At 41.4% G+C, this 22,168-nt stretch overlaps 1 protein-coding gene across 2 annotated transcripts in view; it reads left to right on the top strand.

Annotated features, from left to right (window-relative positions):
- The first annotated feature begins 15,608 nt into the window (after positions 1-15,608).
- SYN3 (synapsin III) overlaps positions 15,609-22,168 on the top strand; it is a 177,185-nt gene continuing 170,625 nt past the window's right edge. For both annotated transcript variants that reach the window (XR_003251418.1, XM_026052296.1), the window contains exon 1: positions 15,609-16,097. Coding sequence is in view for 1 of the 2 variants with exons in the window: in XM_026052296.1 (XP_025908081.1) it covers positions 15,781-16,097 (317 nt within the window). In the remaining variant the exon portion in view is untranslated. The remainder of the gene's footprint in view (positions 16,098-22,168) is intronic.

Here is a 22,168-nt window from a genome sequence, read left to right as displayed (position 1 = left end):
TCCAACTTCTAGAGAAGCAAGTTTCTTTCAGGATAAAATTGTTTCTTTTCTGTTTGTGTAGCAGGGAAGCCGTGCTATTTCTAAATTCAGCACTTTTTTTTTTTTTTTTAATTTTTCCTTTCCTTTATTGTAGTATTCTCTTATCTCTCCTAGGGGTTAAAAGATGTCAAGGAATTTTTCCTGAATATTGACAAACAACAGAAATCTTACAAGTTGTAGAAGAACTTCATTGTTATTTATGGTAGACTCATATGAATTTCTAATATAGTCATCAAGGAAAATTCAGTGAATATAGAGATCTAATGATGTTCGCAATAATGGCTGTCAGGTCACGGAAAATCATCTATTGTTTGGTTAATGAGAGATAATCCTACTATGGCTGTGCAGATGAAACACTTCAAGCAAGGGTGCACTTTGCTGCCAACAGCAGATCTACATTTGTCACAGGAATGGTGGCCTAGGGCATGTGCTTGCAATTTGGACCTTAGTCATGGAGAGAAAAAAAAAATGGAATTGCCTTGGTAAAGTAGAAAATAATTATTTAGTGTGGCCTTCAGGGTGGAAATGATCTTTTCTCCTGATGACATTGCTCTGTTGCAAAGGGGTGAGTTCTTCCCTATGAATAGAGGTATATGCAGGCCTGTATACTGGTGATGGATCCTAGTGGGGAAAGCAGACTGGATAGGGATAGGGTAGTCTTTGCTAGATTTACGGAGCCTGCCTTCAAATTGCTTTACAGAGCATGACTGCAGTCATTCCAAAAGGAAAGGTTAGATATCACATTTGCTAAAAACTACCAACCTGGAATATGGGCAAGACTGACAACTACTGTATGGCATGTTGTCAGAACACTAGCAGCTTTATGGGAGCATTAGTTTCCTATGTGTCAGAGAAAGAAAACAGAGTTTGTGCAAAAAGGAGGAAAATAGAGGGGCTAGACAGACAAAGGAAGAGCGAAGAGCAATGCAAAGGAATTTTGTCTTTTCTTACAAAATGAAATATCATTTTTGAAGTGAGATTTTCGGGTGCTCTCAGCTTTGCTCAGTCAGTGCCAGCTCTTCTCAAGCACTTCAACTAGGAAACAGAAAAGCACTGGCTTCCTTTTTTTCTTTTTTTTCACCCACAGAAGCAAACCCACACATACCAACTCTTTTTAAAGCCTGGAAACCAGTGTCTTCTGCCACGTCTTCATAGTTTGAAATAGCTGTTTGTTCAGCTCAGTCAAGTGTAAAAACTGTGCTGCCTCCAGACTTACATTTTAATTTATGATTTAATTGTACATTTAATTTACAATGGCACAGATACAGAAGGAAATACTTTTAAACTTGCTAATTCTAGTTCTTTAAAACCACAAGACTGTTTAAGAAGAGACATTAATAACCACTTCTTGTTCAATGTGATAGCTGAAGCCATTCATACCATTCTGAGCAGGAAAAGGGATTAATTGAAATGTCATTCCCATCCAAATAAGTGGAGAAGTTCAGGCTTCTCTGGGGCCCAGGATTTCTGAGCCTGGTGCTGAGAAAAGGGATGGACTGTTTATGCTATGCTTCTTATGCAGCTAATGCAGCTACATGTATGTAGCTTTTGTAGCTGTCTGTAAGCACTGGTAGCTTTTCACCACCACTAAATTAACTTTATAAGCAAACATGAGCATATTTACGTAAGACCATTAGAAAAGAAAAATCAAGAGCAGCAGGGCATTCAGATCCCAGATGATTCAGACCTTTAAAATCTGCCATTTAAAATATAGCCACACTCCTTATTAAGATGGAATGTATTATTTTTAATATATCTTTGCCCTGCGTGGTTGGCATCTCCCTGTACAATATAACAAACACATCTGTTACACTGTCCTCTTCCTCTCTATTTTCATTTTCTCCATTTTTCTCATTCAGCTTAGCAGCCCAGTGCAGTTGTTTATAACCACAGCTGTAGAACTGTGAAAAAAAAAAAGCCATAAAACTGGGAAAAAGAATAATTATATGGTCCTGGAGGAGTAGGATGGGGTGTTTCTGTCAGTGAATTACCGTATGCACCGCTCATGTTAGGTAGCTGCAAGGGACTGTATGGCAAATACTCTTAGGCAAAGAAACACATCTAGCACATGGCTACTTTCTGAAGGGAGCTTGGTGAACCCTAGAGAACCTGACCAATTAGGAAGTATTTATTCTTTTTTAGCCATGAAATATTTGGTTTTGCTGCTTAAAGTACTCACCACTTGCATTCCCGTCTGGTTGCTAGAGTATTAATGAATTTTGGAGAGAAGGCTTGGACAAAATGCTGCACTCTCTCTAGCAGTTGAAGGCTGCTGTATTTAGCTTGATGCATCTATCTAAAAAAATATTTCTGTGTATTTAGCTAATCTTGCAGGTAGTACTTTAGAAACTTTTGCAGTTTCTTTTAAGAGAAGAGCAGGTAACATGGCGGATGCTGCTTTGTAATAAGACTGAAAGAAACCTTCAGGAATTAACCCAAAGGACTCTCTGGTTTGCTTTGGACAATTTCAATAATTCAATAGATGCTTTCAGTTGGGACTTTCCCTGTTGTTCTTTGAAAGGTCAGTTTCATATATCCTTTCCTCATTTCTTTCTCCGTGACCATTCAGTGTGCCAATTCCTAACAAACATGAGGCATAGGATGGAATGATGTGTCTCAAGAGCTAGAGCTGGTAACTCCCATTAACATGCAGAAAGGCTTTTCCCTTTGACATCCTTTGATGCTTCTAACTGCTGGTCACAGGTCACCCGCCTCTGGCTTTACATGTCACACCATGACAGGAGGTGCCACCTCTTTTGCTGAGCCCTGCAGCCAGATGTGATAACAGTTGTCTTCTGCCCAGGAGGAGACACAGAAAGAGCACCACAGTGCTTTTAATTACATTCACTTTAATTAATGTAATTTTCTAAGATTTTCCAGTTCAATAAGCAGCGCTGGGTATTTTCTTCAGCTTTCACAAAGTATTGGAGTTTGGTAAATGTTCCAGTCAAGGCAACGCAGTCATCAGGGGAAGATATAAGACGTGAATTTCTGTGGTATTTTGTCTTTGGATAGAAAAGTTTTGGGGTCAGCTTTGGTTGCCTGGAATATATGAGAACTATAATGTGATGTAAGCTGTGATACCCAAACCTCATAACTCTTCCCTAGCTCTGCTGTAAGAAGTACTCTGCCAGCAAAGTTTCAGTGCAATATCTCTCCATTGAAAGATAACAGGTCATCAGTCATAAGACAAGGTGAAAAAGATGCCATCTTTGAATATCATCTTTTTTTTTCARTCCTTCTTTGGAAATGAAAGCTTGGGAATTAATAGGACATTTAATACCCCATTTATATGTCACAGGAAATTTTGGAATATTTTTGTCCTGATGTGGAACAGAAAATATTTTGAAATGGCAACATTTCCTTGAAATGAGCAGTCTGGTTTTCAAACTACTGTTACAAATACAGTAATTCTGAACTATTGACCATTCTTAGTCAAGCTTCCTACATCTCCTCATTCTTTGATTCCTACCATATAACCATTGTTGAAAAGATTGTTGTGATTCTGCTCAGAAAAACCTAAACTTTCAACCTTGCCTTTGTCAGTCCGTCTTTCTCTCCATCTGATCTTGAAATACCTGTGATCTGCTTAGGATCCTGAGATAGTTGTCTTCTGGCTTGAACAAAGAGAAGACACTGAAAGAGTTTAACTAGTAGTSATCTACAAATGAAAGTTCCTTCCATACCTTGGTCTAATAGAGTCAAAATCAATAACCTTTGAAGTGCACTGCAAGAGCAGATTTTTTTTCAGAGTAGAGTTATGATGAAGAATGATAAGAATCTTACAGTTCCCATTAGCTGTCTGACCTTATAAATGTATGGTTTTGTGCTTAGTGTAGAACATCACTATCTATGGAACAGTTCAAAACATTTTCTTATTTAATAGTGCATGGGATGCGCCTGCTTCATGATATGGTCAAGGTGTGCAACTGGGTGGAAGGTGGAGGAGTCTGTGGCAAGGAGTCCATGTGTGTCTCTAAAGAGCACTTCTGGAACCAAAGTACACCAGGGTATCTATTTTAACTAACAGCAAATTCTGCTGTTGGCAACACTCAGATGTTTCTTTGCTAATACAGGGCTGCTGTTGCACTTCCCAGGGAGAATTACTGAGTCACCAACGAGGTTCTTCACCACAGCTTCTCTAACCAGGACATTTATGCTTTGGTAGTATTAAAGAGCATCAGAGAGGTTCTGTGACTGCACTGAGATACCAGGGTAGACCAAGGGTAGGACAGAGCTCTGCTGTGTCGCTGCTGTTTGCTCATACTGAAAGCTCAGTGGGCCATGCCTGGCAGCGATCCCAGGAGATGGCTTGTGCCGCATGATTTCACAACACACGGTTGGGACTAAGCAGCCCCTGCAGCACTCGACAGTGCTCCTTGTTCAACCTTTAGGGAGATAGAAATCAAGAGATCAGGTCAGGTAGGGACTGCTGCCAGGTATTGACTTGCCTTGCAGATGATGTGTTGGCAACAGCTGCTGCACAAGATCTAGCTGCTCAGGAACCAGCTGCTCCTTGATATYGTGAACATCTGAGCTCTACTGGGATGCTTTATACAGCCATGCAGTCCTCACTGCAGCTGGGGGATCATCAAAGCAAGCTGAGAAACTGTCTTCTTTGCTCAGCCTTCAGGGAGCTGCTCTTGGTCTTGCTGTAGTCRTGGTGGCTCAAGCATAGGGCCTAGATCAGGCTGGTGAGCATTTACAGACTATCTTTGGAGATGGTTTTTGAACCAGTAATGATTAATCCATTGCAGGGAGATCAACTTTCTGCTGGTAGAAAAAAACTAGACTGAACTAGGTGGGAGGCCATGATCAATGATCTTCATCTTCAGATATGGATTTTTTTTTTTTTTTAACAAATGGTCTGCAGTGCTTTAGTAGTGATTGAGGAGATTCAGAGCAATTATCCTCTTGAAGGAATTAATTTCAAATGATGGGTAGATGAAGTAAGAAGTTGGCAAGTGATTAAGCTGACAATAGTGAAGATTTTCTCTGTACTTGGTATTATGAAATGTACATTCTTATTAGCGTTCATAATAGTGCCTTCTTACTAATGCTGTCTGGGTACGGTTTCACATCTGAATTTTCATATGAAGTGCTTTAACCAGAGTTCTTCCAGTAGTTCCTAGGTATATACAGGTGGCTGCAGAAGATCCATCATTAATGTGATCCACTGTTGCTATGGAGTAATGATGCCAGATGTTCACATCATAAGCCCAGCACTCCCTATGGCATGTCTAGGTATTGCATTTAGACTGGAGTAGGAAGGAAAGGAGATAGAAATCCTTGCTTCTAACTTGGCTTATTTATGAAAGGTCATCCATATACTATCTCTGTACACAATTAAAATCTTTTGGGTTAATATCCAATTGTTTTTGCAGTGATCAGCTCTCAGACTGGACTGCAGTGATCTCAGCAGCTCTCATATGAGTTGGGAACATCACTACTTTGATGTATATACTTTCATGTTTGAAGTAATACATTTTTCAGTTAGATTTAATTTAAAATAGATGCTATGCATGCCTACATTATAGAACTTCTGCATTTTGAATTCATGTCACCATGCACCTCAGTCTCTCTCAAACTGCAATATTTAGTCTTTACATGCTATTTTTCTTTGTTGCTCTCGCGGACAGAAATATYATTATACAGTCAGGTATGCAAGGATACAGAGCAGTTAAATGATTTGCTTGAAGTCAGAAAATAAGTCCACAGTGCAAAAGCAGAGAATTGGGCTGCTCTTTGAATCAGCACAAGGCATAAAATTGTTTTTCCATTTGTGTGCAGTTCTGAAAAATAGGATAATGCATTTTATGCTTTACCCTGCTGATTGCCATGCTACAGCATACGGGAAGATCATACCTGTATCTAATTCCAGCTTATGGAAAACACGGTGCATATGCAAGTATTCTGCATAGGCAGAACTTGTGTGGTGGTGTTGCTGGGGGAAGCTGGGTCCAGTGAGTGTGTATGTGTGTGCRGTTTCCTAGGCCTGAGCCTAGGCTAGAGCTCTGCCATTCCTGGCAGCTTCTGAAACCGGTTGTGCTCCAGGTTTTGGGTTTTAACCCSTTCTGGGACTCTTTGGGGATGACAAGGCAATGCAGGCTGCTATAAGACACATGGTTTAATTTTGCTAGCTTTGTAAATCTGAGGGCTCAGGTGTTTCTTCTGGGAAGGAGCTGAAAATAAAGCCAGTAGAGCAAAGAGGAAACTCTCTAGGTATTACCTGGAGCTTTGTACTGTTTGCTTTGGACTTGCCATCTGATCTTACAATCTACTCTTGCACACACCTTTTTTTTTTTTTTTTTTTTTTTTTTTTTTTTCCCCTGTAAATATATATCCAAAGTAAAAATGATTTTCATCAGCAAGCTTCAGTCCCACAGGACATGGACTAAGCAGTAAGCACTGATTAACTCTGATTAAAAGCAGACTGTCTCATAAAACTTCAGTACTTGGCAACACTACTTTTGAGATTCATTGGACCTGTCCATACCTGTTCTCACTGCTGAGAGGCTCATGCTTGCTGTGGCTGCATTTGTGCCATTACCTAGCCTGAGTTCACACCAATTCCTGTGGTGAGATGCCTCCTGCTGTGTCGTGCTCAGCTTGTCTGGATGTAGAGCAACCGTGGTATACTTTTTTACTCTCTTTATTTTTTTATGCTTTCCAGGCCTGGGAAAGAAGTTTTGGTGAATGTCTGTGACTATGGGAGGAGGAGGAGAAAATGAAATAACTTTTGGATTAACCCTTAACATTTCCTGTTATAAAATGGTTCTAAGTGACAAGYTTTTTCCCCTCAGAAAGTTTCTTTTTTGTTTTTCACCTGCATTGCCTACAGGTTCAACAGCCCTTGAAAGACTTGGCCACTGCATTTCTAAATGAGCCTGGCCAGTTTTGTAGCCCTTATAATCTTTTTGTTTCAGGACTGATTGATAGGGTGACTGGTGGAAGCAACTAACCCTTCAGAGGTTCATGGTGCAGCATGCGGCCATTGGAACTGAYCTTACATATCTCTGCATTTTATAAAATAAAAGCTATCTTCCTAGTGAGGAAAACAAGGCACCAGTGCTAAGTGAATGGTGCCAAAAATTAGCTGTATGGTGCTCAGTTAAAATCAAATTGTGCTTGGTTTCCATTTTGAGACCAAGCTCACTAGTTACTCTCTGAGGATTTCATTGGGACCCAGAATGTATTCTAGTTCCCACACTCATGTATTATATTTTCTGATGCTTTTTGTCTAAACATAGTTTCAGGAATTCAGAGCCAATTATGTAGGGCTCCTATGCTGTCCAGCACAAATGCAATAATTGGATRGGCAACCAGATAGAGACCAGAAAGGAAGAAATACTGGCAAAGGATAGTCAAGGCAATAATTYATTGCTGTTTTTCAAAACACTTCTTCTAATTTTAGCAGCACACCTCTGGGTCATGCACCTCTTTGTAAACACAGTATCCCTGCAGAGCTGGCATGACTTCTTAAAAGGCATTTAAAAGACATTCAGAGGCTTTATTAAGAACATAAAGCAACTTTCCACTCGCCTGCCCAAATAGGTTTCTGCTGGTGCCATGMATATATTTGGCTGACAGCTCCGACCAGCAATGACATGGCAATATCTCCTGAACACTGTGGAGGTTGCAGCCAGTTCTACTGTGCACATAGCCTGGTGGGCTAATGTGCTTTTTGCCATCTGTAATTCAGTTGCCATAAAGCTAATATAGGATGCAAAATTTGGGAGTATGTATCTTTTTGATTTTCCACTTCCTTTACCCCTTTCAATATTTGTGTGCCAATAGCAAACTCAGGGGGCACTTGGTGCAGATTTGRGAGACAGGATGAGGAAAGGTGGGCCTGGAATATAGGGGGCTGGAGTGAAAGAGGTGTGTATGTGGTGAGTGCAGACTGGATGTAACACACCAACCCAYACAGTTTTTCAATGTTCTCCATGTGATGACTGTTTTGTATGATTATTATTGAAGAAAAATGTTGCTTGGAAATGCTCAGCAGAATCTGGGATAGTCATCGCAGAGCCTGAGTCACAGACAGATAGCTGGTCCCCTACACTGCTCCAGAAAAAAGGTCTCTTAATCCCCTTTCTCTCTGTCTCTTGCTTGGAAGTAGTCTCACACAGATGAATTTGGCATCAAGCAATTTTACGCTTGTGCCAGAAATCTTCCCCAGAGCACAGTAAGACATTGCCTTCTCCTTCCATCATCAAAATAAATCACTAAGCACACTCAAATTGCCAGTTTATTCCTCTATTTGTATTAGTATTAAGTATTGTAACATGAGATTATATGCACACAGGTCAAGAGCAAATGAGTGTCCTGCTACGCAAAGGCTTTGTTTCTCCAGGGCTCTGTTGCACATATGAACAAGTCAGGTGCATCTCAAACATTATAAAAGGTCCCAGAAAACTRGGAAATGGAGATATGGAGGGGTCTGACATTGTGCAAGGAGAGCGAGCAGACTGTGACAATTCTGGTAGGAGAAAAGGGATAGAATACAAAAAGGCAGTAAATCTTAGAAAGAAAACATTAGCCTTGCAGATGGTTTAGAAGATTTTAGATGTCTGGAGGAAGATATTTGACCCTCAAGAGCATAAAACATTTGGGAAAGAAATGGAGTTTTTATAGCATTTTAAAAAGAGTTGAAAGTATATGGACTTGACATAAGAACTGTGGAGTTTTGTTGAAAAATATGCTGGTGCGAAGATATGATCCATTTTTGCCTTATAAACTTATGAATATTAATAGGAAATGGTGCTGCAAAGAGAAAATTGTTCCCACATCTATTGGGCTTTGGTAGTTAACTATTTGGTGTATAATATGATCTCTTAGTGAATTGTTTCTTCCCTGCAGCTTTACCTGCTTTTGCTGACACTCAGTTGGCTTGAGAGCAACAAAATGCTTGCTTTACTTGCACTCTAAACAACCAGAGTATTGCAACAGATACGAAATCCCTCTAAAGGAAAATGACACAGGAAGGGAGGAAGAGGAGGGGATCATACCTTACAGAGGAGTTGCATTAAGAGTAGAGAGGCTGCTGCACATYCCTGGCGAGAACCCATAAGCTGCCAGCCCCGTAAGTGTCTTTTATCTGGGCTCCATATACTAAACACATCCAGCTCTTTACGTGGTTGGGATAAGCACTCTTCAAAGCTGTATGAYGTCTCTCTGCTGAAGGAAATCCCTGCTCTATTCATGGCACATCTAGTGCTGCTTCCCTCTCATCTCCACAGCTTCAGGGCTTGTGTGGTTCCTGCAGGGAACGTGCGAGCAGGTTTCACAAGTGCATAGCATGAACCAGGGGCAAATCCATGACTGGGATGGAAAATGAGCAGGGCTTCAGAGCCCTGCACACTTCCTCCTTGCAGATTTGTCCGCTCAGCATGTGGAACATTTATTTCTACATGTTCTCYGGTTTGTACTGCTGCCTCCTGCTTTTCTTAAGTACGATCACAAGTACTTTGGCATGCATATAAAGTATTAACCTTAATGGAAACATTAGTGTCACTGCTGCTGGGGCTAGGAATGACCATAACGCTCCGGAAAAACAGGAAATGGAGACAGCATGCCAACTCAGYAGAACTACACATGGAGATGGCTCTCTCATATTTGAGGATTAGCCCTGGATTTCTTTGTTCCATATTGCCTGCTCTGGTAAAGCTGGGCCTGACTTTGCTGCTAAGTGAGTATTGACATTGAAAAGAGGCAGGCCACAAAAGACTTCTGCAACCCAACTGACAAGGTGATACTACCACTGAGATGACACTGTGACYGTTATGTGCCAACGGGATTTCCACGCTAAGACTAAAATGAGGAAATAATATGTTAWTATATTATATATTRTATATTATATATTATATATTATATAWTATATATTATATATTATATATTATATATTATATATTATATATTATATATTATATATTATATATTATATATTATATATTATATATTATAWMKTATGTTATATTATGTCTAAAATGTTAAAACTTATGTTTATAGTCATTGCAGGTGTTAAATCCTCTAGATTCTAATATTCAATCCTCATATTCAAATTTATTTTTTTACTAGAAAAAAAAACACTATAATTTGTCATTTCACTGCCACAAATGAAATGGCTAAATAATGCTGTGAGGATCTCAAGAAATGGTCATATTGCCCTCAGTTTGGCATGTGCACCTGCATTATCTTCAGGACTAGACAGGGCAAAACCTCTATGGAGAAATAGGGAAACTGCTGTATAGAAAGCAATTTGACATCTTTGCAAACCTAAAAATTAAATAAGATCTCTGAAGTTGAGACTTTTCCAGTTAGAATAAGGGGTACCCTGRCAACATCTGTAAACAAATAAAGGACGTCTCTAAACAAATAAACAGGACGGAAAAGATGCTACTTCTTCCAAAAACCCTTAAAAAACACATTTCCGAAAGCAACCGCTGCTGTTGTTGAAAGAAAATGCAGAATTCAGTCAGTCAGTGAAATTTGGCAAGCATCACTCTATCATGCAAGAAGGATCTCAGGCTCTGAGTAGCATTGTGTTGCTAAAGGTAGGCTGGCTCTGCTCCATTGGGGCAGTCGTCTGGCTTCTTTCAGCTGTTCCAGACAGACAGCACAGCTTGACTGGTGTCACTCATAGCACATACCCCATTTACAGATGYGTCTCTGGCTTCAGGATGTGCAAACCCTGTCAGTTTTAAGCCTGTGCTCTAGTTTTATGTGCTTTGAAGGATCTCCATCAGTGTCTTCATTAGAGCTATATTGCAATGACTGGAAAAGCTCTCTGCAAATGAACATAGGCATGGAAATTCTCTGTTTTACTGTGCTCTTTTTGGAACACCRTGTAGTCTTGCCAGTTTATTGTATGTTATACAGGTATTTGGTGAATTTTCTTTTGCTAAGGCCCACTGTTTTCACTGGCTGATTTATGGTGTTTCACCTTTCATTAAAAAATATTTTAGGAAGTTTGGACACATGAGCTTAGTGAGTCCTAGACTGTAGCAAGTGAGGTAAAAAATGAACAAAATCTCCAATTAATTTCATATCTATCTGTTTTATGCTGCTTCCAATTTCCAGCCTATGCCAAACTTGTGAATTTGAAATCATTCAGTGTGAAGCACTGAACACTTGAAAATAATAAATAATCTTCCAATTTCCTCCTTTTGAGGATGTATGTGGCAAGCCATCTAGCTGAATTTGGTGCTCCCAACAACACTATAACTTCACTTCCACACCGTGCCAGTTTGCCGAAGGCAGCAGAGGATCTCTGTATATCTTCAATATCTGAAATTTCAGCATATCCCAAAGATCTTCCAGGAAAATGGATGTGGAGGCAGTTGCTGGGCAAGACGCATCCCCTGCTATTTCTATCCATTACGTAGCAAGACTGCRTGTGCCCTCCCTTACGGAGAAGTGGGAGGATAATCTCCGCCAGCAGCATCCACATTGGGTTTTATGTCTTGCTGCTCCCAGCACAGCTCGGTGGAGGCTGTCAGGAGCAGGGAAGCAGATGCAGGCCGACGTGGCCGTGTTAGCTCGTTACCTGACGGCGCACACAAAAAGCTCTGRGGAAATCTAAGCACACTTAGCTGGTACCAGCCCATTGACTTCCCTTCCCTCTAGATGCTCGCACACATTAGAAAGCAATCGGAGGGGACAGCAAGAGGCTTAAGTGAGTGTTTTGTTCTTGTTTCCCAACACATGTCAACAGGCTTTCCTGAGATAAGATGGATCTCTGCAGAGCATATCCTGGGAAAAAGCAGTTAGGTGCCTGTCTGCTGTCAACGTGCCAAGGGAGCAGATTGCTTACCCTTGTTGTCTTTCTGGAAAAAACAAATCAGCCAGGAAGTTTAACTGCGTGTTTTTAAAGGGCTGCTGGTACCACTCTCTTTGCAGCTTTTTCCAAGATGAGTTCTGGCTGACCTTGCTTTTGTTTCGTTTAACTGGTTGCCTTGTTTCCTTCCGATTCCCTCACTGTGTCCTCATCATGGGGATTTCCATATTTCCCCTGTAATCTTCTGGTTAAGCTCATCCCCGCTTGTTTCCTCCCTTTTGATATGTGCCTTCTCCTCCTTTTTTTTCCCTCTCTCTAGTCAACAGCTTTTCTTTAAAGCACTTTTTTTCCCTCTGCCTCATTTACTATTCCTTGACCTGTGTTGCACACACAGCTGCTGCATTCATATTTAGCATTTGGGARCTGCTCTTCCACAGAACAAGTTTCCATTGCCTCGCGGGAGCTTTTGAAGCCCAGGGAGTGCTGCTGCCTTGCTGAGTGGTGCTGAGTTCCTTAGGGAGCTTCCCACATTGGGAATATACTCCACAAAAAGGGCCTTCCTCTACTCAACCAGTGCCTTTATGCAAATATTTATTGCTTAAAAGGAAAATACCATTCATGTGYATGATGTAGGGGCAGATTACGAGGTTTTCCAGTAAATAAGGAAATCTGATGGCAGTTTACATGGTTCCCGCTTCAGAGCAGATCTCTGTGGCAGCAATAATGGCAATCGATAAATCAATATGGCCATGCTACCAATAACTTCATTAAAGAAAAAAAAGACTCTATTTTAATTACATTACCCAGCTCATTAGGAAAATATATGTAATAAAATGAGGACAGCCTAAGTCATCACTTTGAAAACTCCAGCGCTGAAGTTCATGGAGGGCTTGCTCTGCTCCTATCCCTGTGCAGAGCCAGGCATTTCTCTCCACAGCACCCGTGGCACCTTGCACATGCTTGCATGGGGAGATTTCCCTGGGACATCAGTTGCTCAGGTTTTCTCTCCTTTCCCTCCTAAGCCAAGGGCATGAAGTCTGATCTCTGCAGCAAGTGGATCCAGTGCCAGCCTGCAAAGAGAAAGGTCAGCCCCCAGCCACATCCCAAAATCTCTGGACAGGAGAGTTTTGCCAACTCCCAGTGTCTCCTGAGCAACTTGTTTCACTACCAAGCCCCTATGTGGGAAAAAAAAATGATGGAGCACTGTAAATACTGCTGTTTAAAAGCATCTGGAAGGCTGCTTTGTGGCCTTGTGATAAATATGAAAAGCTGTTTACTGCAAATCGGCTCTGCAAGCACTGAGTGCTGAGGGAGAAAATCTTTCAAAAGCATCAAAGTCTTGCAGGGCTCTGTGTCTCAGAGCTGTACACTTGAGAGAACTGCCTTGTCCRCACTGTACATCTGGGCCTAGGTTCCCTCCTGTGGCTGTGAGCTGACACAGCAGCAACCGGCATCTCTCTGGGAAAGCTCTGCAAAGCATACAAGCTAGCAGGACTGGAACAGCTTTTTTTTGGTAGAGGTCCCAGGGTCGTTCTTACATCCCACCCCTTGCTAGCTAATGGCTAAGTAGAGCATATATGATTGCTGTATGGTGTAATTGGGCAGGCATCTGGATCCCTTCTGACACTAGATCTTAGATGCTCTTCTTTTAGCCAGGGCAAAAGCAGTTCTCGAGTGCTCTGTCATTGAAGTGTGTGTGTATTTGTGTGTGTGGAGAAATGGGGATTCTTATTTTTGTTATGCAAGGTAAAAAACACAGTGGAGCATGGTAGCAGAGGGTGATGCAGTGCCTTTTCACTGAGCCAGTGGTATATAAGAAGGCCCTCCAAGCCTTCATAGGCTCTGCCACTCTGCTTATCTCATAGGCCCTACCACTCTGGTCACAGTTACCCAGCAGGTAACAGTGGATGGCTCCATCACCAGCACTTGTACCACCACGGATGCTTGTGGTTCCCAAAGTGTTAGAGCACAAGTAGGCCAAGTGCTATGTGGAAATATTTATGAGATGAGTAGCTGGCTTATAACTCTCAGATGATACACTATCTACATTTTGGAAGGATTGCTGCATAGCTAAACACAGCTACTCTAGCACTTACTTGCTGATTTTGTTCAGTCTCAGAGCTCTCCAGACCAGGCGGGAAGTCAGCACAACATCTTGAGATATGTTATCTGCTGTAGATGTGGCAGGAAGTCATTAAAGATTTCCTCAGCTAGTCCCTGGGAAAAGACTAACTCCAGGCTCTGGCAAAGTTAGAGGGCTACCACTGCCAGGGCTGGGAATCAAAAGAAAAATCATTCTAATAAGCAGATGTGCTGGCAAGTTCAGTAGAAAGCCCTCTGCACCAGGCTACTCCAGTGCCCGTCGGGTCAGGAAGGTGATGGATGATTAGATTTGGGGCGCATGARCCAATGGGTTTTTTGTAGCTCACTCCCTTTGGCCAGGCTTGTTTGAACCTTCCTAAGGTTCTAGGGATCTGAGAGAGATACCTCTGGTCTGAGTCCTTTCACTCTAAAGCTTTGTAAATCCCTATTGTTGGSATTAAATGGCTTTTTGTTTTAAGAAAGTTATTAGGTTGCTGCATAAACTCTGAGCCATAGCTCCAAGAGGAGAGATTCAAAGAAGCTAAAGTTGCTGGACCAACTGGGGAAAATATATTCCTGCTGAGAGCACCATATTGGAGAGCTGGGGCAAGAGTGTGAGCAGTGAGGGAACCCACATCAGGCAGGTCAGTTCAAGGAGACCGAGCTTGCACAGAAGGTCAATCAAAAGACCTGAGAGGGGATAAGGATGTGATTTAACTTCAAAATCAGGAATTTGTTTGATTAGTCTCACTTGGCCTATRAGAATATACTTAATTCTGTTATTCTGTGCATGTTAATTTTCCACTTTTTTTTAACTTCCCGACAAAACCCAAAGGCTATCTCAGCCAAGAAACATTCCGGTCTGTAGAAATCTCACTATTGAGTTATGTGTCTACAAATGCAAAACAAACAAACAAGAAAGTAACTATAGTAATGTTGCGAGGTTATCTAAATCATGAAAAGCTTAGTGTTCAACCTTAATTCTAAAAGAATAATAAAAAAAAAATGAAAATCTACACAGACAAACCTGTAAAATCTGGTAGTCTGGTAGCAACCACCACTGAGTATCTGACTCAAAATCTCATTCTGAGCGCAGAAAACAGCAAGTGCAGAAATGAATAATTTGCTTTTGTTGAACTTAATCAAGACATATAGTAGGATTTTTCCACTAATTGCTTTTATGTACTATTTCAGCTTAGGATATTTGCTTCTTAAATGCTGAGTCTTACTTACAAGGCTGCAAAAGATGGTGCATCTTTTTGAGCTCATTGGATCATTGACTAGTTATTCTATAGCAAGCATAATAGGTGTGTTAGAAACAACACACACAATATCAGAAATAAGCTGGGTCTGACTCTCTTTTTGAAATTATCACTTACAATCAGAATATTTTTATTTCCTCCTCATGAACAGAATTATAGAAATGGCCATAAACACACTGGAAATTTTTTTCCACTTGCTTTGAATTGTTATGCTCTAAGCTAGTGTAAGCTAGTCTGCCCCAGCTGGGCCATGTTCTGGGACAAGTGAAAACCATAAAGCCTATTTTGATCTATATGTATGGCTACACCACTGTTGTATACTGCATAAAAATCATCTTTGGTCATAAAGATGCCCATTTAAATGGCCTAGAGAGTTTTCTTACATAAAATTCACAATGTTCCACTCACACATGTATCTTTGTCCTCCCACAGGAGAGAGAAAATATATCTGAAAAGCAAAGGTGTATTTCTCCAGCAGGATTTCAAGGGGAAGAGCCTGTCTGCCAGACTACAGTGAAGCACCCTCCAGGCTCGACGCACACAGACATATTCCCCTGGATCAGTGACACTGCTAGTTAGTCTTGCTCTTGCTGAGAAGGCTCCCACACAACTTCAACCATGAATTTCCTCCGAAGGCGTCTCTCAGACAGTAGTTTTGTGGCAAATTTGCCCAATGGCTACATGATGGACCTGCAGCGCCCTGACAACTCCACCAGCTCTCCAGTTTCTCCTGCCATGGAGAGAAAGCACCCGCAGCCACCGCAGCCATCCCACTCTTCCTCTCCTGGCACCAGCATCTTCAGCTCCATCTCTAGCGCCATGAAGCAAACCACACAAGCTGCTGCAGGACTAATCGACCATTCGGCCAGCCCCACACCACCCGTGGCCCAGAAACCAAAGATCCTCTTGGTGATCGATGATGCACACACAGACTGGTAAGTCACTGCAGTCCCGCCTGCCACCCTCACCTCCACCCAGTTTGGGGGAGGAGAGGGATCAGGAGGCACAAACTGTCTCTAGAGGAGTGCACAGACACTTTCACATCCAGATCACCAGTCTGGTCCCAGACCGGTTTCTGTTCAGTGATCCTTGTAAATGTCAGAGTAGGTTTGATCTTGCTAGGGAAAAAAAAATGTCTGTTTGGCACTGACTGACAAATTCCTTGACTGGCACTGACTGACAAATTCCTTGACAACCTCATATATGCATGAACATTCATAGAGCAGGTCTTTTTCTCCTGAGCTTTTCCCAATATGCATATTTATACACAAATTAATGAAAAATAACCCAAGCGTTATATAACTAATAATAATGACTTGAGCTCATAAGCAGAACCCTGAGCCCTTGAACTGCAAATCACGCTGGCTATCGGCAAAAGACTCTAGGGCTCAGCAAAGCCTTGAGTTTGTCTTGTTTGAACAGATCTCTGTTTAGAAAGAGAGTTTGGTAGCTGCGAGATTTGACAGCAGAGGACCCTTTCACAAAGCCTTGTAGGACAACTGAAGTTTTCCAAAATACAGAAGTGACCTACTGCCTGCAGCATGGTGCCTTTCAAAGTCAACTGATCWAGAAAAAGCTTTAGGCAAGCTGGCCAAGTGACCTATTTTAGAGAATGTCCATAGCATGTGCTGGGGAAATGCTGTGTTGAATCTGCCAGTTTATGTCAACAGAGCTGTGAGAAAATGTCACTGGCCCTCAGATTTCAGCAAAATCTCCTYCTTTGGAGATCTTTAAAACCCGCTTGGACGCAGCCCTGAGCCACGTGTTCTGGGTGTCCCTGTGTGAGCAGGGGGGTTTGACTAGATGACCTCTGAGGTCCCTTCCAACCTTAAGCATTCTGTGATTCTGTGATTCTAAGCAGGTGCTCACTGACCCCTGCCTCTGCTTAGCTTTTTTGCAGTTCCTTGAAGATGCTGCCAGGTGGCAGTCCCTTAACACAGCATCCTCCTGCTGGGAAGGGGAAAGGCTCCAGTGCACAAGCTCTAGCGTCTGGGTCTTAGCCAGCATTACTTAGACCAAACACTGTAATCAGAGAGAAAAGCACTAGCTCAAAGGCYGGTCTAGTTTTCCCTTGAGATTAATGGTGAATGAAGGCAGCCTGGGTGGGAGCAGCAAGGACATGGARGGGCTGGAGTCTATTGCAGCAGCTTCCATGATTTAAGATACATACTGCCTTGAAATCCTTGCCTTTATATGTCCCAGCTGCTCTTCTGTCGTGCAGACTTCACGGTGTGTGAACTGAGTTTGCCCAAGGAACAGCAGCTGGGAGAGATAAGGACGAGGTTTGGCTTTTTGCGCTGTCTTCACTCCTCGCCTTGTGTGTAAGTGCTCGGCGCATCCTGCTGTCTTGGCTACCCCTCTTCTGTCTGTAGCTCAGCAATTTTTATTTGTGACAGGGGGAGACCCTTTTCGCTCCATCCAGCTCTCTGCCTCCTCCCAAAGGCGTGCAAATATTAAACAATACTGTTCACAAAGGCGCCCTACTTTTGCTCTATGTCTAAGATTTTGAGGGCACCAAACAAAATCCATGTTCACGTTCACAACAGTGTCACAACATGTGTATGKCACAGAAAACAAGGAAATAACATAGCTACCACAGATTTCCATAGCTCGGTGTGGCATGGGTGAAAGCATAAGCTTAGGCTGGAAGCAATCACAGTCTAGAGATATTGTGTAGTCCTTCCTGAGGAAGCGTACCTGGGCAATCACTGTATTGGACCAGGGCTGCCACTTTTTGTCTTTTTTTGAAATAGTTAGCTTGGTTTAAAAAAAAAAATGCCCAAGGAATAAAAACTGAAGAGATGCATTTATTTTAAGAGGAAGATTACATAATTCTTCCTTCCCCATAACAAGCTGCACAGAATTTACAACAAGGAGTAACTTGCTCACAGACCGGAAGAGCAAGAGACAGTGCAATCTGCTACTTGATTTCTCTTTTGTAAATGAAAACGTTCTCATAATTGGATGTTGTAGCACATTGTAGCAATATTGCCAAGCCAAACATGAATTTATCATCACTGTTTGTATTACAGTAGAGACAAAGAGCTGCGATTACAGATGAGGACTAGGTGTTGCACAAGTGCAGGCTGAAAAGATTATGCAACCTAAATAGGAGAGTACCTGATGAATGTGTTTTAAAAATAGAAAGAATTGCCATTTGTCACTTTAAGGAGCTACTTTGTCTACTGATAGCACAGTATAGCATTCAGCTTCTGCCAGGGATCTGGAGAAAGCGAAGAGCACCCATGGGAACATGTGGCCTGTCTCCCTCTGTAAAATCCTTGCCACTCCTGACACAAAGTGTGCATTGTTTTATTCCAAAGACAAAATACCATGAAAATAATGTGAGCCCTACACAACATAATCAGCTGCTTTCTGCATTAGCAGAAGTGAAATAAAGGTGCATTCTATTAAAAGCAAAGGAACTGACCCARTTTTCTGTTAAGCTAGCAATATTTGACAAATTCTCCATTTTTTTCCAAGATCCCGCTCTAACGCATTTCAGGGAAGCATGCAGTTAATCTGCCACATACAGGATGTGCACCAGAAGAAAACCCTCTCTCTACAGCTCCTTTGTTCCCTTGTCTTGGACCAGCAGCCTGTTGAGGTGAATTTATCAGTGCATTCTCACGTTGAAGAAAGAGCTCTGTCTCCCCCCTGTCATTAGTGGTGCAGAACAAGGCAGGTCCTCGTGGGGTCACAGGACAGGCCATGGCAGGACTCCATGTAACAGCTGAGCAGCCAGCTCCAGCACCCTGAGCTCATCCATGAGGAAAACATCCCACCGCTGGCAGCCTCCTCGCCCACAGCGCTGCTAAGTCAAATCATGCTCTTGCTGGGCTGAATTTCTCAGCAGATCAAACAGGATTTGGAGCTGCAAATTGTTAACCCCCATCATCTGGAAAAGTACTCGGCTTTCGAGCCTAATGCTCCTGGTTTAAACCACTTAAATTTGAGATGCTATCACGCATAGCCTAGGCTCCCACTAACACACATGCTAAAAGCATTGTGTTTTGGATCAGACAAAGCAACAAAGCCCTTACATATTTGCATTTGCTATCTATCTTGTGTTGGTTTTTTTAGAGTTATTGGTGTGTTTTGCCCAATTTCAAAGTCCTTTCAAGTGCTATGAGTGTTATATGTCACCTTGCACAAAATGCATGTGCTCCAGACTGTGCCATACGTGGGGATTTTAATTAAGGCTGTGCCATACGTGGGGATTTTAAGAGAAAATTGCACCACTGTTTTCTCACTTTATAGCTAAAGCTGAATAAACACAGTGTCTCCAACAGCAGCAGAAGTGAAGGAAGAGAAAAAATATGATTAATATTGAATGAAATCCTCCTAAAAACATGTAAAATAGTTCCTTGTAAAATAATAATGTCATGATTTCAGGGTGATTATGGACTGACCTGACAGGATTACCGTGTTTCATGGCAGGGAGGAAGTAGTCCACCCTTTCTTATTAAAATAAAACATTTTTTACTTCTGATAGTGCGTAACAATTTTGAGCCTTWAAGATATATTTGTCAAAAAATGTCTCTGCTCAAATAATAATACTGAATTCAGGCTAATACTGAATATTACTAATTTAGGATAATAAATAAGAGAATAAAGAGAAAACCCTACTCTATTCTCAAAGAACTATTTTTCAAAAAATGTCTCTGCAAATATCATAAATCATACTTTCAGCAGCCCAAAGATGGCTTACTAAGATTCACATTCTGAGGGATATTTCTGTACCTAACTCATTGAAATAAAATAGGAAGAGAGTGACTAGCTTTTGGATTTGAACTTAATTATTTGGAGTGGATACTTCAAATTTGACCTCAGGAGTTTACAAATTAAAATGTGAAGTTTTGCCAGTGTTTTCTGCTCAGAAAACAAAACAAAACAAAACCCAATGTGATAGTAACTGACAATAAATAATTATGAACTAACTTTTATTATACAGAGGTGACATTCCTAAGTTTCAGAAATTCTATGACATTATGCAGCTTTAATTTGGAAACTTGCAAGGGAAATTTATATTTTCACAAATTTGTCATAAAAMCATAATTTTTTTCTAATTCACTGTATCTAGCCRGGACAGATCATTTCTGTGAGTTAAGGACAAAGTTCCAGTCTGGGAAAAAAGGCAGACACATCTGCATCTTGGAGTGTATGTGTATATAAAACAAAATAGATACTTGGAAGAAGCAAGAAGGTTTGGAAAATTAGCCACATTCCCTAACATATAGTAAGGAAGGAAGGAGTAAGGAGGAGGTAAGTAAGTAAGTCTGTCAGAGGTACTCAGTAAGCTGCATTTATCACATAGTTCTTCAGTCTGTTTTATGTATATCACCATCATGTCTGTCTGTATTTTTGTCCTATGTATGTAAAGCAACTTGGGATCTAGTCCTGAATGAAAGGTGATACAGAAATGTGAAGGATTAGTATCATTACAAAAATAGACACAAGGAATATGGAAAACATTCCCCACCAGGTTATAAATATGTTAATGCAAGTCAATTCTGGGACCTTGATTACTTTACCAGAGTTCCTATAAATGCATAGAATTTAACCTCAGAATGTCCCATCCAGTCCTGTACATATTAAAAAAAAAAAAAAAAAAATCCTGAGATGTATTTCTCAAGGCTTGAGCCAGATTGCTTCTGTATGAAAGCCAACAACCTCACCTCAGTGTTGGTTCAAGTTAGCCTGGTTCCCTTGCTCCTAAAGTTTAGAGAGGTTAGAAGTGGGCTTCTATCCACAAGAGTAACTGGAATAAAATATTACACAATCCTCAACAAAATGATACCTCTTGCAAACAGCTCTGGGCCATACCATCTAGATTTAGCAACATGGAAATGTTCCATAAATATACTATTTCAAATGGTACAYGAAATAAAATTGTAGCCTCGTATCATACCATAGCTCTGAAGCTAACTTAAAGATCCCCCTCAAGCTCTTTGTGGCAAGGAGGAATGTGACTGCACACCGACCCTTGCGAGAGCAGATTGGGAGTGGGTGGAGGAGAAATCAGACCTACAGCAAAGTGTCCTTCCTACCCTGACAGCTCGGGGAAACATAAAAAGCAGCGTCTCAAAGCAACAGCATTTCATTAACTCGTGCTTCTTCTCTTGAGGAATCACTTTGAATATCCCTGTTTCATTAGCTGGTGGTGCAGGAAGGAGAACAGCCTTTGAGATGCCTGGAGGCAGGTATTATACAGGACTCTGCAACTCTTTCAATAGACACAGCAGCCTGAATGGTTGCACATCTGCAATTATTAAACTGCTAGTGCCTTGCCAAATCAGGTCTCCCCTGAAAACAGACCTTCGGTTCCATTCATCATCTTTGAGCGCTATAAGAAAAGGAGGACTCACAAAAGAAGTTAAAAAAAAAAAAAAAAAARAARAAAAAGAAAAAGAAAAAAACTTCTCTCTTCTTGCCCTAAAGCTTCCCATTCTGTATGTGTCCAGGCCAAGAAAATCCTTTAGCCCTCAAGGGTGGGACCTAGGACCATCGAAAAGGACTTTACCACAAATATTTTCTTTATCCAAAAAAAAAGAAATACCACCATCACAAACCCAATACAAGCCCCTTCAGGAGAGGAGACAGAGACATTTCTATTGTTGGTGTGATCCTGTAACTAATAACACTTGAGGGTTGGTTTTACAGTAATCAGAGCAGGTTTGGCCTTGTGGACGTTACAAGAAGGGAACAAAGGAGATCTGTTCCCATGAACTCACCACCTGACCTTGGGCGCTGAGGATATATTTGCAGCACATCCGAGCTGCTTCTGGATTAGGTAGCCCCAGAAAACAAGCTGGTGAGAACATCATGATCAAGCTCACCTAGTCCTTGGAGAAATGGGGTTGAGAAGGACTGCACCACATCCCAAGGCTGGAGCTGATATTTTCATGGTGTCTGCGGTGAAGTGTAACTGTATTTGGTTTGCAAACCATTTACCTCTTGATGTTTCTCTCTGTATAGTGGAAATACCATTTCCTCCTGTTGTGTC

The sequence above is a fragment of the Nothoprocta perdicaria genome, unplaced genomic scaffold (assembly GCF_003342845.1).
Source record: "Nothoprocta perdicaria isolate Ctin4 unplaced genomic scaffold, notPer1 scaffold_86, whole genome shotgun sequence".
In the NCBI taxonomy this organism is placed as follows: domain Eukaryota; kingdom Metazoa; phylum Chordata; class Aves; order Tinamiformes; family Tinamidae; genus Nothoprocta; species Nothoprocta perdicaria.
Note: the sequence above shows the minus strand (reverse complement) of the source record. Positions and strands in the feature narration are given on the sequence as shown.